Source organism: Colias eurytheme, chromosome 16, assembly GCF_061535395.1.
Source record: "Colias eurytheme isolate Ceu_HAF_F1 chromosome 16, ilColEury1 Martin Lab GWU primary, whole genome shotgun sequence".
NCBI classification, from domain to species: Eukaryota; Metazoa; Arthropoda; class Insecta; order Lepidoptera; family Pieridae; genus Colias; species Colias eurytheme.
In genome coordinates, this window is record NC_142995.1 from 38,857 (window position 1) to 54,505 (window position 15,649).

A 15,649-nucleotide genomic window follows, 5' to 3' on the forward strand; every position below is an offset into this window, starting at 1 on the left:
GTTTCCATTATCGAAATTTGTTTATCGATACTTTCCGCACTAGTCGATAAATGCCAACGATGTAAGTTTTGTAGGACGTAAACGTAAACTCAGATTGATATAATTTCTCGTAAATGTTAAGAATTGTTATAATTCAATACGGAATATCATTGTTATGACATAAAGCTACGTAAAAATTAATGAATGCCATTTTTAGACGCCTCCAATACGTTTCTAATTTAATGGTGACGCCATTACAAGTTTGTCTCTTGTGTCTACGCCTGTTAATTTATAATAGCAATCGCGCACGCACCGACATGGATTGTCATTTTTATTAATTTATCATTTATTGGCCGGGTAGAATGTATTTTTTTTACTCACAAAGAAACCTTTGTACAAATGGGGCGTTGGTGTTGAAAATAAAATCTTTATACAAGTAATATTGAGTTTCCCTAAAGAAATTCCAGTTCCCATGCCTAAAGCGGGAACAATTTGGCGACCGTGACAGGACGAAAACGGATTTCACCGCAAAATACGAGTTTATTACAAAATATCTACACATCTACGCAACATTGTTTCTGGAATTGACGACTTCAATTTGGGACTGATTCCTGTCGAAAAGGATAACCTGCTCGTCTGAACAACGATACAGCTAAAGTGTCGTGCCGGAGTGCAGCTCATAGTACCAAGTTAAGTGCAAATCCTTAATTCCAATAACACATTCCTATACCTAACCTTATAACATAAAATTCACGTTCATAATTATCCAAAAATTACCTATTATTTCGCTTCCATTTGTGTAAAACAATTTAAATTATAGTTATATTGGTTTATCAATACCTATTATCATATCTTCACGCCTGATTCCCTTGCGGGATTGGCATATAAATCGTAATTCATTTGTTCCAAATTAAATTCATTTTTTGTTAACAACAATCTCGAATACAATATTATAGCCCCTTCTCGCTTATAAACACGACTTCGCCGAATAATTTCAGGAGCCGTCTTCTCAGGCGACTAAATTTCGCTTGCACGATCTTCTGCGAAGCAGCTGCGTGTGAGCAGCAGCCCGGCTACCAGCGGCAGGTTCCACCAGGCGAGGAGCGTGAGATAAGCATTTTATTTCTTCCATAATTTTATCAAGCTTGTTGACGTGCATTTAAATAATTAATTAATCGAAAAATAATTACATAATTTCAAAATAATTACATACAATTAAATTTTAATTTCATAACAATATTCAATTAAACTATTTTACAAAATGTCTACGGAACCTAATCCAAAGGTATTAAGAGATTTATATTCAAAAAGGTCTGCTATTAAGGGCCAAATTACAAAATTTAAAAATTATTTGGACAGAATTAGTGAGTCCATTTCAATGAATGAACTATTAATGGCTGAATTTAAATTGAAACTTGGCAAATTCGAAGCATTGTCAACAAAGTTTGATGTGTTGCAGACTGAGATTGAGGTTCTTAATTCTGAAAATATAGATTCTGAGATTGATGAAAGAGACGACATTGAGAACGATTTCGTCCAAGGTATTGCTTCTGCTAAAATAATGATTAAACAATATGATAATTTATTTAATGATAACGAAAATCGTAGGAAATCGATGGGCAATGAAGACTCTTTCCATCAAGACTCAAATGTTAAATTACCACGAATCGAAATCTCAAAGTTTGATGGTTCATACTTCCGTTGGCTTGAGTTCCGCGATACATTTTCAAATTTAGTTCATAAAAACAAAAATATTACTGATATACATAAATTTCATTATTTAATTTCTTACCTTGAGGGTGATGCGGCACGGATTGTCTCTAATCTCGAAGTGTCAACAGCAAACTACCAGGCAGCCTGGACGCTACTTTGCGACAGATATAATAACAAAAGGCTTCTTGTTGATCATCACTTAGATTCTTTACTTAATATTCAATCTTTAACTCGTGAGTCAGACAAGTCACTACGTTTTTTAGTCGATCATGTTACAAAAAATCTTCGCGCCTTGTCTAGCCTGGGTCAGCCTACTGACCATTGGGATGTACTTATAATATTTATTTTGTCTTCTAAATTGGACAAATGTACTCTTGTTAAATGGGAAGAGTATCGAAATACTATTGATGACATTCCAACTTTGCAACAATTTCAACGATTTTTAATCAACCGTGCAGATGTGTTAGAATCTTTGAATCGTAATAAGGTTGGCACTAATAATGAATCCCAAAATAATTCTAAATCACAATTCACGTCACGTCCCTCACAACTAAATTCACAAAAAAATAATAAATTTAATACAAATAGAAATACTAATTCATTTTCTACATCTAATCAAAATAAATTAAAAATTTATCTTTGCATAATTTGTAACGAAAATCACAGAATTTATGACTGCCCTACATTTAAGTCTAAAAACATTCAAGATAGGCTGTCGTATGTAAATAAATATAAATTATGTCGAAATTGCCTCAGACAAGGGCATCCTGTCAGTAAATGCCGCATGGGTTCATGTCGACAATGCCAGCAAAAACACAACACTCTTCTCCATGATTCTAATGATGACGTCACTGCCAACTTCAGCACAGATGAGCAAGTTGAACCAAGCGAATCTGTAGCAGCATTTTCTAGACAAATGTCCAAACATGTTCTCCTATCTACGGCATTGATAGAAGTTTTTAACCCAATTAATAAGCAAGTAGAAAAGGTTCGTGCTCTCCTGGATTGTGGCAGCCAGTCTTCATTTGTCACTAAATCCCTGCAACGAAGAATGTCATTAAGAACTTGCCCATTGCAGGCAATGAATGTCACTGGCATTGGCAATAATTCTTCTAATACAGTGCACGAAAGCTGTCTCACTCAATTAAAATCTCTAAATAGCAACTACAGCGTTACTCTTTCATGTCTTGTTCTCAACGAATTGACGGGCCGCTTACCTAAGACCCCAGTTGACATTCAAGGTCTCAAAATACCTAATTCTTTAACTTTGGCGGACCCTGAGTTCTACAAGCCAGCTCCAATTGAAGTTTTAATTGGAGCAGATATCTTCTGGGACATTCTAGAAAGCGAACAGCTTTCTTTAGGTCCTAATAATCCTAAATTGCAAAATTCTAAATTCGGCTGGTTAATAGCTGGCCCAATTAATAATTCTCGTAGTAACGAAATTCATTGCAATCATGCCATAAATACAAACTCTACTTCTAACGAAATTCACAAAATTCTCACAAAATTCTGGGAGCTTGAAGAGCTACCCCAAAAAAACTGTTCTGAGTCAAAATGACATAACATGCGAAAAACACTTTCTAAATACCACCACGCGCTTAGAAAGCGGCAGATTCTGTGTGAAGTTACCCCTAAAGGACTCACCTGACTGCCTCGGCGATTCATATTCTCAAGCTAAAAAACGATTCCTAAATCTTGAGAAAAGATTTAGACGAAATAATATCTAATCACCGGCTGTGACGATGAAGATCAACTTAAATACATTCAAAATTCAGTTTCAAACGCTCTAAATTCAGCTTGTTTTCATCTACGAAAGTACAAAACTAATTCAAAAAACTTATTTCAAAATTTACACAAAAGTAATACAGAACATTTGACAATCAGTGAGTCGTCGAGCACTCTCGGACTTTGTTGGGATCCATCGAAGGATGCCTTCAATTTTCCAATCGAAATTCCACTTCATAGTGACAAAATCACAAAGAGACATATCCTCTCAAGTTCATTTCGAATCTTCGATCCTTTAGGTCTTTTGAGCCCGTGCATTATTCAGCCAAAGATTTTGCTCCAAAAATTGTGGCTCGAGGGTGTTGAATGGGATGAACCTGTGTCGCAGGATATCAAAAATGACTGGTTGGATATTGTTGATAATCTAAAATTTCTTTCAAATATCGATATTTCTCGCAGAGTTCTTTGCGATTCACCAAAAATCGTTTACATTCGTTAAGCGATGCATCTCAATGCCCTAATGGCCTCAACTTAACAAAAAATACGAAGAAGACTTACCTGAAGTCAAGGTCCATACAGCCGTCGAATCTGAAATTAATTTTGATTTTAAAAAAATATTCTAAATTTACAAAACTTCGAATAACTTTCACTTACATTCTACGATTTTACACAACTCTAAAAACAAAATAAAAATAATAAACTTACCGGCATTTTATCAATTGACTAATTAAATTATTCTTTTCAAAAACTGCGTTACCTGCACTCGTCTTTGTGGTCAGACCTATAATCCAAAAATGGCTGACTTACCTTCAAATCGCGTCAACGTTGACTTTCCATTCAAGTCTGTTGGAGTGGACTATGCGGGCCCTTTCTTCATTCTAAATCGTAAAGGGCGCGGTGCTAGAGTAGTTAAGTGCTACTTGTGTTTGTTTGTGTGTCTGCGTTTCAAATGCATTCACTTAGAGGTCGTGTCTGATTTGACAAAAGATGCTTATATTATGACACTTCGCAGATTTGTGGCACGCCGTGGGAAGCCAACCGAAATGTTTTCCGACAACGGTAAAAATTTTGTAGCTGCCGCGAAAGAATTGAATAGTTTTCTAAAGGCTAATCAGGAACCTCTGTCTGAGTTTGCTGCTCAGGAGGGAATAAAATTTTCTTTTATCCCCGCTTACGCTCCTCACTTTGATGGAATATGGGAGGCCGGGGTTAAGTCCGCTAAATTTCATATAAAGCGAGTCATGGGCAATACTCATCTCACATTTGAGGAACTTTCGACATTGTTTGCTCAAGTGGAGGCCATTCTCAATAGCCGTCCTTTGTGTCCCATGTCATCTTCCCCCAATGACTTCCTTTCCTTGTCCCCAGGGCACTTCTTAATCGGAAGACCATTGAATGCACTGCCGGCTCCTTCGTTAGACAACGCTAAAGAGAGCTCCCTGGATAGATATGGCAGACTTGAACAAATTCGCCAACACTTCTGGAAGAGATGGCAGAAAGAGTATATCTCAGAAATGCAACTACGAACCAAATGGAAGGTTGACAAATCAAAAATAAACGTCGGAGACCTCGTACTGCTTCAAGAGGATAATTCTCCACCACTTTGTTGGCGCATGGGGCGTATAGTTCGATTATTCCATGGAACAGACGGCGTTTGTCGAGTTGCGGACGTCGAAACTACAAGAGGCTGCGTTCGAAGACCTTTGGTACGACTTTGTCCTCTGCCCACTTCTGAAGACCTTCAAGCTTGAAAATCTACGCTTTTCACCGGGGGGAGGATTATGTCTACGCCTGTTAATTTATAATAGCAATCGCGCACGCACCGACATGGATTGTCATTTTTATTAATTTATCATTTATTGGCCGGGTAGAATGTATTTTTTTTACTCACAAAGAAACCTTTGTACAAATGGGGCGTTGGTGTTGAAAATAAAATCTTTATACAAGTAATATTGAGTTTCCCTAAAGAAATTCCAGTTCCCATGCCTAAAGCGGGAACACTTGAGAATAACTGTCAGTGTCATAGGAATCATCATTCGCCGCGCCGGGTATAGGTAGCTGTATAGAATCACAGTACAGTCTTATTGCATTCAAACTAATATTTAACCCGGCCTCGCGTGTAATTTCTAATACTATTATTATTATAAACAAAGTTACGTGTTATAAACAACAAACGAGCGCTCACAATAAAAAAATGAAATATTAAAAAGGCATATGAAAAATCATATTCTTTTAGTATAATAGGTTATGTGGCCTGTAGGTTACAATTTAAGCGCTTAATCGATATTGTATATTTAGCTGTCGTTCAAGAAATCTTTCGAGGACAGGCTTCAAAGTACACGAAGCGAGCGAAACCTTTTAAACTCACCTCAGAAGCACTTCCGGTTCAACAATGTATCGTTACGCTATCGTAATAAAAAGTAACTAACTCGTAGGATTCCCCCTCGGGCACGTACTGCAGCAGCAGGAGGCGGTGCTGCAGCGGCGTGTCGGGGTCCGCCGCGGCGCGCGCGGCCCAGCGCAGCGCCGCGCCCCCCGCCCCCGCGCCCCCCGCGCCCCCCGCCCCCGCGCCCCACGCACCCGCCACCACTGCGTGTCGCTGGTCAAATGTGCTGTCGAGCTCGAACGTCGGCCATACCTTTGAATTCAATATACAATAATTATAGCAATCTATCTGGGGGCACGGTAGTGCCCCCGCCAAGACGCCAAGACGAGCCAAGCGAAGCGCACGGGCACTACCTACCTTTTCTCGAAGCGCTTCGACGTTTTTTTGAACCCTCATAACTTGGGTTTGGATTATGCTAGATCAACAAAATTTTCGGGATATATTGTCAATAGCGGACTTATTGAACATATTAAGTTTTAATTACATTAGCTTTTATACTTCAGATTTTATTTATATCTAAAAAACGCTAATTTCGTCACTGACTCACTGATGATCATCAAAATTCTTAAGGTATTTCCTAATGTCCTAGAAAGCTGAAATTTTGTATGTAAGCTAGTATTAGCACACAAACAACAAAAAAATTATAAAACTTGTAACTTTCATCCCCCAACCCCTTAAACTAGGTAATGGGAGTTTGTATGAGACCTGTAATTTTAAATTAAATTTTGATGACGCAGGAGGTCTAATCTAATAATCTAAAACTTGGTTCCCCTAGATATATATATGTATAGGTACTCCTTGTTAGAAAAATAAAAAAAAAATTTGTTACAAACAACTTACAAAAAGAAATGAAATCCCACCAAAAACATTTTCATGTAAAATGTTGCCAAGACGAGCCCATATGACTCGCACTGTCAAAAAGTTATCAGATCTCATGTAGAGCCAAGCTTCTAACACTACACGCCCTAACTCTACAAGGCCTAACTTCACAAACTCTACACCTTAGTCAAAATATGTGGCTTGGCCGTTCGTTACTACAAGAACTATTGTATAACACAAAAGTAATGAACAGTGAATTAATTTTTCACCTTACGCCGATGTGAATGTAGCGAAATGGCCAAACCACATATTTTGACTAAGGTGTAGAGTTTGTGAAGTTAGGCCTTGTAGAGTTAGGGCGTGTAGTGTTAGAAGCTTGGCTCTACATGAGATCTGATAACTTTTTGACAGTGCGAGTCATATGGGCTCGTCTTGGCAACATTTTACATGAAAATGTTTTTGGTGGGATATATTTTATATGTTCAGTTATATGTAGTTTTTATATTTTGTGACGTAATTTATGTAGTTATTAAAATATCCGACTAAAAAAATATATATCGGTGACTCGAATTGTGTTTATTACATAAATAGTGAGGCAAAAGTAAAATGTTCAATGTAATGAACCTGCTCGATGAAATGTAATATTCTCTGATGGTCACAGTCGGTATCGGCGGCGGTGGCGGCGTGCAGCACGAGGGCGGGCAGCGCGGCGGGCGGCAGGCGGCGCGGCGCGGGCCCGGCCAGCGCGCACGCGGCCAGCACCGCGCCGGGCAGCGAGCGCTCCGCCCCGCGCCCCCCGCTCCCCCCGCCGTACGTGTCTATACAGTTGCGATCTTTTACGAAGTGAACGTAGACACTACTACGGACGAAACTTTGACACGTTCGAAATAATAAAATATTACAAGCAGATTTTTTAAAAACGATTTCTTTTTATCGCGTAAAAACCACAGGACAGTTCTTTGGCATATTATGATACATATATATGCAGTTATATATTTTGTAAAATTAAATTGTAATACTGCTTCTTGCCGGTTCTTCTCCATAGCTTTATATATACTGCTTTCCGAATCGGTGGTAAATGTTATAATTATATGTAGGTAATGACGTTTCAAAAGTGTTTCTAGAAGAAGTCTAATTGAATAAATAAATGTTTGAGTTTGAGTTTAAAGGAGGAATTTAAAAGCTATGGCCCTTTTAAATATCTCCTTTAAACTCATATTAAACGCATTTTTTTTACTTTATATCTACACTAGCTATGCCCCGCGGTTTTACCCGCAGTGCTCCGCTCTTATTGGTTTTAGCGTAATGATATATAGCCTTTCTCGATAAATGGGTTATCTAACAATGTTTCTAATCGGATCAGTAGTTCCTGAGATTAGCGCGTTCAAACAAACAAAACTCTTCAGCTTTATAATATTAGTAAATAAATGAATCGATCACTCAAAAAAATTAAACGCAGATTCGGACAAATTATTTTGCCTCAAACGGGTTTTTCGCGATCAACATCGAAACACTTAAAGATCTTCATGACGGGGTTTTAAACAGAATTTTAAGATGAGTTATTCGTATCCGTCAGCTGAATCTCGTCACCTTCCAGGAGAGCGGTCAGTTCTTCGGAGGACATGAAGCGCAGCGCGACGTGCGCCAGGTCGGCGAGCGCGGGCGCGGCGGGGCGCGCGGGCGCCGCGGCCGCCAGCGCCAGCCAGCCGCGCGCCGCGCGCCCCGCCCGCCCCGCGCCCGCCCCGCGCAGCTCGAACGCCTCCAGCAGCCCGCGCAGCGCGCTCACGGCGCTCTCGTGCGCCGCGCTCGGCGAGCCCGCCTGCAGCCCCGCCGCGATGTCGTCCAGCGGCATGCGGTCTATCCGCTCCTCTAGGCGGTCTGCGAGCCGCCGCGGGACGCCGCTCGCGATGAAACCGAGCGCTCGGAGACACGTCGAGAGTTTCTCTTTCACCGCCCAGACGATGTCGACGGGCGTCGATTCGACGACTCGGCAGAGAAACGTCACGATATCCTGAAATTAACAGTCAAACGTGAACGAATTCCACGTGTCAATACGCGCTCGTAAAAATTTGTTTTTATTTTTGTATTGCATATTTGAAACGCTGGCTTATAGAAATTTTGCTAGCTTAAAGAAATTTTTCCGACGTATAGAAATTTTTAGAAATTTTCCGGACTTATGGAAATTTTCTTGTCTTAAATTTTCCTTTCTTATGGAAATTTTCCGCTTAATACCGCTTATCTAATGTGAGCATTTTGTCTATAAAAACAATCTTAAACGATAGCTCACGTGCTGGTGGCAAAGTTGGGCGAGTTGCTTGTTATGGGTGTACACATAGAGTTTTAAGAGTTCATTTATTTGAAAAAAAAATGCGTCTGGAATTTTATAAGTATTTACTCAGCGTATGCAAAACTATAACCTCCTTTGAGGTTAGTATACCAACAGTGGGACACCCTTTATATAATTATGCGGAAAAGAGAAATTTTCCTTTCTTATGGAAATTATCCAGCTTATAGAAATTTTCCCGACTTATGGAAATTTTCCTGACTTATAGAAATTTTCCTGACGTATAGAAATATTCCTTGCTTATAGAAATTTTCCTGGCGCATAGAAATTTTCCTGGCGTATAGAAATTTTCCTGGCATGTAAACATTTACCTGACTTGTACAAATTTTCCCGACGCATAGACATTTTCCTGACGTATAGAAATTTTTCTGGCTTATAGAAATTTCGCTGGCTGATAGAAATTTTCCCGACGTATAGAAATTTTCCTGGCTTATAAACATTTTCCTGACTTATACAAATTTTCCTTATCTATATACTTTTGCGGCAAAAAGAAATTTTCCTTATCTATATAAATTTTCCTGACTTATAGAAATTTTCCTTGTTTATAGAAATTTTCCTGGCGTATAGAAATTTTCCTTTCTTATGGAAATTTTCCTGACTTATGGATTTTTCCTGACGTATAGAAATTTTCCTGGCTTATAAACATTTTCCTGACTTATAGAAATTTTCCTTCTTTATCATTTTGCGGCAAAGAGAAATTTTCTTCACGTATAGAAATTTTTCTAATGGAAACTTTCCAGCTTATGGAAATTTTCCTTCTTTATCATTTTGCGGCAAAGAGAAATTTTCTTACGTATAGAAATTTTCCTTATGTAAATTTTCCAGCTTATAGAAATTTTTCCGACTTATGGCAATTTTTCCTGACTTATAGAATTTTTCCTGACGTATAGAATTTTTCCTGACATATAGAAATTTTCCTGTCTGAAATTTTCCTTTCTTATGGAAATTTTCCTGGCGTATAGAAATTTTCCTGGCTTATAAACATTTTCCTGACTTATACAAATTTTCCTTATCCATTTAAATTTTCCTGACTTATAGAGATTTTCCCGACGTATAGAAATATAAATTTTCCTGGCGTATAGAAATTTTCCTTTCTTATGGACTTTATGCGATTTTAGCGAATGGGAAACCTGATTAAATAAGAAATTATTAGTTAAGTAGTTAGGTAGGTACGTGATTTATGACTAGGAGTAGGTACATAATATTAGGATAGGTAGCCATTTGCACAGCTATGCTATTATTCATGTTCTATTGTAATATTAAGACGATACACAAAAAAAATCCACTGCTTGGCGGGCGGAGTCTAATAGCTCGCTATCGCGAACGCGGGTGTGCGCGAAGTCATTCTTGCATACTCGCCGCGCTGCCACTGGCCGACTCGGGACAAACATGTATGGAGTCGTCATACAGTTATAATATTGTTATACATATATTTAATTGTTGATTTATTGGTTTTATTTTCTTGCTTATAAACACAAAATTATCTTCTTTTTAACAACTACTTAGACATTATTAATAATTATTATTATTTCGTAATGTTTACTTTATTACAAAATAATACAGGTTATAAATAATCTTTAGAATAACAAAAAATATTGTTACTCTGAAAAAATGAAATGGTACCTAATTACGCGGACTACTGAATTGATTTAGATAGAATTTGATGCTGACGTAGATATTACATCATGCCCAGAAATGAAAGGTACTATTTCTGAAAGAACTAAAGAAGTTATAAACCCTAATTCTTCTCAGTCAAAGTCAAGAGTGGAAGATATCGCTAATACAGTAAAACTGATGCGAAACTTTGGATGTTAATTTGTATATTTTTTTGTTAGTTGTTACTTAATCACGTCAAGACTACATTACCAATTTTGATAAAATATAGCTAATTGCCTGGATTTACACATAGGATACTTTTTATCCGAACTGAACACTTCTGTGGGATAAAACAGGATTCACGATATAACCTAATTCCACGCGGGCAAAGCCGCGGTCGGAATGATATTTTTTTAAGTAAAAAAATTGTTTAAAAAAAACACAAAATATATTGACGCATGTATTTATTTTTTGCACTCTATTATAATTGTAATTATTCATTACAAATAATCAAAATAAAATAGCCAGAACAAAGTTAGGCCCTGGTAGGATAGGTAGGCAGGTACAGCAATGTGAGACGAACACTGGCTTATTTATACCAATAATAATGTATTATAAACATTAAGTTTACAACAAAAATACACAATATTAGCTAATGTGAAAACGAATCAACCAATCATCCCACAACAATGAAATGTGCACACAAATATTCATCCAAATCGGTTCATGTAATTAGGAGGAGTGACTGCAGCGCCATCCTCCGGGCCCAATTGTGTTTCCAGATCACCCAGGAACTCAATTTAATATACTTACACAAAATTTTTCGAATTTGAAAACTCACATTACTATGTAAATATGAATATAAACCGGTTTTAGTACTAAGCAATTTCCCGCACAGGTGTAGTAAGTATAAATGAAATAAATATCAACATCAAATTCTTTATACAACATACTTATCTACCACCTACTAAGAAATTCTTGAAATTTTTTCGTATTTTTTTAAAATATAATACTACTCCAACGAGCTCCTGTTCCATAATTCCATATTACGTCCACCATACTTCCACTAAGTTCACCATGATTTTTTATTTCTTTGCACTTTGTTGCTTTTTGCTAAAAATGGAATCATGCGATAAAACCAGTAGAGCGTTGATAACATACATTTTTGACTGAATAAAGGTACTTACGAAGGAGTGGGTTCACATTGTGAACAATCAGTGGGTTTATTTTCCTTCTGGATTCCGGATTTCTGAAAAAGATTATCTATGCTATAAATGAAAAACTCTTACACATTCGTTATGTACTTAAAACAGGGGTACATATCAAACATCGTCTATAATACAATTATCATCAAATTTAAAATAAAACCAACTTACTTCATTAATTTGTTCCAATTGTAAGCATTATTTTTCCTCCAACCTTTATGTTTCTTCTTCTTATTTTCTTTATTGTCCCCATTTGTCTCATTTTGTCTTATCGTGTTGTCACCCTTTTTTACGATTGCGCGAGCGACACAAGTTCCCCGTGTGACGGCCGTAGCGGGAATGACTCGTGCAGCGATCGGGGTAGGAAGGTACAGGGCGGCTCTCGCTATATTGGCTGGTCGCGCGCTAATTTCAAGTATTTCTTGTTTATTTCAAAACCATCGCATATTTCAAAATTCTAAATCGGTAGACGTATAGGTTGTATATTTTATAGTTAATATCCAAAAAGTCGTAACTTTACGTTTGTTATTTTGAAGATGCCAGAGATTAAAAAAAAATAACAATGAGAACTTTGTATTTTTTTTCTATCGAGAAAATATCATGGAATCATGTTTCTAAAACGGTAGACGTATTGTGTTACTATTGAACTTTCTTGTCAAGAATTTTCATCACGACAACTTTAATAATATAAAAATTACGAAGGTTTAAAAAGGGCCGTAAATGTTAGAAAAATTAATTCATCACCTTAAACGCTCTTAAGTTGTAGCAATTACATTTTTAAATAGGAAATAAAAACATTGTTTATGTTAAAAACATTACAACTACGACAGAAAGAATCTGACGTCTATCAAAGCAGCCAATAGATGTAACGTTTCGTAACACGGATTTTTTTAGCTTAGTAGAAACAAATTGTTTTGATTAATTATAGGATTTAAAATCGCTATCAATAGCATTCTTTCATATAAATAGGAATAAAAACAGTTTCTAAAGTGATTTGTTTTAGGCAGTTTTTTTCGCTTTTTGGTTTTATTTTCATTCTATCGATAAAAACGTTTCGTTCCAGTTTTTTTAATGTTGGCCATTGTTCTTGGTTTCTAGACAGCACTACAGCAGGGATGATATCAAAATAAAGCTTTTTAATTCGATTTCATGATTCCGGTTTCTTTTGTAAAACAACGAAGCTTCAAAATTCATAATATAATTTAATATTTTTACACGTTTTTTTTTATTACTATACGTTACCGAGTCTTGGTGGGCCCACAAAAAATAGTCTCCTTTCCCTAACTATTGTTAAAATCATTTTTCTAATCTTCCTAAAATTGTAAATTTTTACGACTGATTAAAGTAAACCTATTCCCGTACGCTATGCTCTCTATCCACAGGCCGCGCGTGCGCAGAATGGCTCAGTATCTATGTAATATTACATATAAACATTGAAACGAATTTCAAAGTTTATAAGTGGTGTGCAGTATTGCAGTGTGAATCCACATAAAAATAATGTCCAAAAAAGTTTTAGTAATTGTTTCAACCGAGAAAATAATAAGAATTGATGTTGAAAATGATTCAAATTTAACTAGATGGGTAGAAAAAAAAATAAAACATCACCCACCTCCAATTTGAATTCAACTAACGTCTCGACGTTTCGAGTTATAAAAACGAACGCTTCGTTCAAAAGACTGCAATCGCCGAACGCGTCCTCGTCGACGGTCAAAATCTTCTTCAATATAGCGAAGTCACTTCTGACGCACGCTTCGCGGCTCAGATCCGAAGCGCCGGACCCGTGTTCGAGCTCGCCGACAGCGCCCAGCACGTGAGCCAGGTCGCTCTCGTCGTCGATCGCATCGAAGATGACGTCCACCATGTTCGGGGGCGCCTCGAGAGCCCGGCCGGCCGCCTCGGCGAGCGCGAGCGCCGCCGCGTAGAGCGCGCGGGGCGGCTGCACGGTGGGCGGCCGCGCGCGGCGCAGCAGCGACGACGCGGCGGCGCGCCGCAGTGCGGCCAGCGGCGCCGGCGCGAACAGCGGCAGCCTGTCGGCGAGCAGCGCGGCGGCGGCGCCCAGCGCGTGCGGCGCCCCGCGCAGCGCCGCGCGCGCCGCGCCCGGCAGGTGCCGCTGGCACACTTCGTTGTCTTCCCTCGCCGCTTCTAGCAGCGCCTCCAGGGCTTCGAGTCGACCTTGCGCATTGAGAGCTGAACGTTGCGGCGCATATATTAATGCAAAATATAAATAGATAGCGAAATGGACTTAAACATAATATAAGAAAAGAGCGTGCAACTCACTTGCGTGTTCGGCGTGTGCAGCGCGTGCGGCGCGTGCGGCGGGTGCGGCGGGTGCGGCGTGCAGCGCGCGGGCGAGCGCGGCGGCGCCGGGCGGGCGGCGGGCCAGCGCGCGCAGCAGCGGCCGCAGCGCCGCCCGCGTCGCGCTGTTCTCGCACCGCTCCATATACTGCGGGAAGGTTACGTGTTGCATGCGCATATATGTTTCCGAATTCGATTTTATCTTTAAAAGCGTTAATATATGTGAAGTAAACTTATCGCATGTGGAAGTTTGGAAAATATTACATATTACATAAAATAATATTTATATTTCGTTCATTAAAGTTCGATTAACGTATCAAACTTACATGAGCGAATGCAATGAATATTTTATATCAATATCTAGATGTATTTACGAAAGTGGTCATCAAAAAGTGAAGTCGAGCAGTAGAATGAATGAATATGACAGACGTGCAAGATGTCGGCGAGGCAGTCGGCGTGCAGGTGCGGCGCCAGGTCGGCGAGCGGCGCCGCGCGCGCCAGCCAGCCCAGCAAGCTGGCCGGCAGCGCCTCGCCCGCCTCGCCCGCCGCCACTGCACAATTACAAACTTCGGTACCATCAACAATAGTCATAGTATTGTTAGACGTAACTTTTGATTTAATATTTTTGTAGATTAATAGTTGTCAATTTAGTTGTCACTGTTTCCTGTCCGAACATGCTTAGCTGTCGAACACTATAAAATGCCGCTTTCCTTTGAATCGTGGCGCGTTTGTACGAATCAGACGTTGTTTATACGACGTTTGACCCAACTACCGTCACTTTGCTAATAGTCGTTGACTTACTGCAATTTGTTATCAACTACCTACATCAATCAGGCAGTTGTGTAGAATCGCAGTACATTCTTATTACATTCAAACTAATATTGAACCCAGCGCCCCGTGTAATTTCTTATAGTTTTTATATTAATATATATATATTGTTTTTATATTAATTGTTTTTTCGTAATTATATATTAAACAAAATCTAGTTTCAGACAGAATTAAAAAATATAATGAATACCGTGGTATCAAAATATTAATTTATTTAAAAAGATAAGTTTGTGACTTGTGTTAGTAAAAATGGGTTTATATAGAGAAAAATTCATATTTGCGAAAATTATACTATGAAACGAATTAAAATACGGTTTTATAATCATCTTATTGAAAAGCAGTGAAACGTAGCGGCATTTACCTCGAGGCCGCAGCCAGTCGGCGAGCTCGCGGCGCAGCTCCGCGCCCCCCGCGCCCCCCGCGCCCCCCGCCCCGTCCCCCGCCCCGCTCCCCGCACCCACCGCGCCCCACACGCACAGCGCGACGGCACGCGATAAATCCAACTAATGTTACAAAACACAATAACAGTGAATATAAATAGAAGGAAAAAAGTTTGCTCATTATAAATAAACACATTCATTTAATTGTTTTAATGATGATTTGCATAATGTTTTCTTTTTAAAGTGAAACTTTTATTACATCGTCTCAAACTTTTTGGTCTGTGTAGCGCATCTCGCGTGACGGTCGGCTGCCGAGTAGGTATAAAGCAGTGTTCGGAACCGTTCGAACAGTTTCACTTTTACCGTGGTTTCATAA

The 15,649-nt window shown here is 38.9% G+C and overlaps 2 protein-coding genes and 1 long non-coding RNA gene across 3 annotated transcripts; 2 read left to right on the forward strand and 1 right to left on the reverse strand.

Moving 5' to 3' along the window:
• Positions 1 to 2,476: 2,476 nt before the first annotated feature.
• LOC149901490 (uncharacterized) lies at positions 2,477 to 3,253 on the forward strand. Its single transcript, XM_090111134.1, has one exon. The coding sequence runs from the start codon at positions 2,477 to 2,479 to the stop codon at positions 3,251 to 3,253; it is 777 nt and encodes a 258-aa protein (XP_089967260.1).
• Positions 3,254 to 4,007: 754 nt separating this feature from the next.
• LOC149901491 (uncharacterized) lies at positions 4,008 to 5,424 on the forward strand. Its single transcript, XM_090111276.1, has one exon. It carries the CDS (start codon positions 4,215 to 4,217, stop codon positions 5,169 to 5,171), a length of 957 nt encoding a protein of 318 aa, XP_089967402.1. The 5' UTR covers positions 4,008 to 4,214; the 3' UTR covers positions 5,172 to 5,424.
• A 5,588-nt stretch (positions 5,425 to 11,012) lies between these two features.
• On the reverse strand, positions 11,013 to 12,513 carry LOC149901492 (uncharacterized). Its single transcript, XR_016457626.1, has 3 exons — positions 11,942 to 12,513; positions 11,753 to 11,814; positions 11,013 to 11,678 (listed from the first exon to the last, which is right to left on the reverse strand). It is a non-coding gene; the product is annotated as an uncharacterized LOC149901492 (long non-coding RNA).
• Between the last annotated feature and the right edge of the window lie 3,136 nt (positions 12,514 to 15,649).

Excerpts from the sequence above, each read along its gene's own strand:
- LOC149901490 (XM_090111134.1), top strand. The coding sequence starts at position 2,477 with ATGGGTTCATGTCGACAATGCCAGCAAAAACACAACACTCTTCTCCAT.
- LOC149901491 (XM_090111276.1), top strand. The coding sequence starts at position 4,215 with ATGGCTGACTTACCTTCAAATCGCGTCAACGTTGACTTTCCATTCAAG.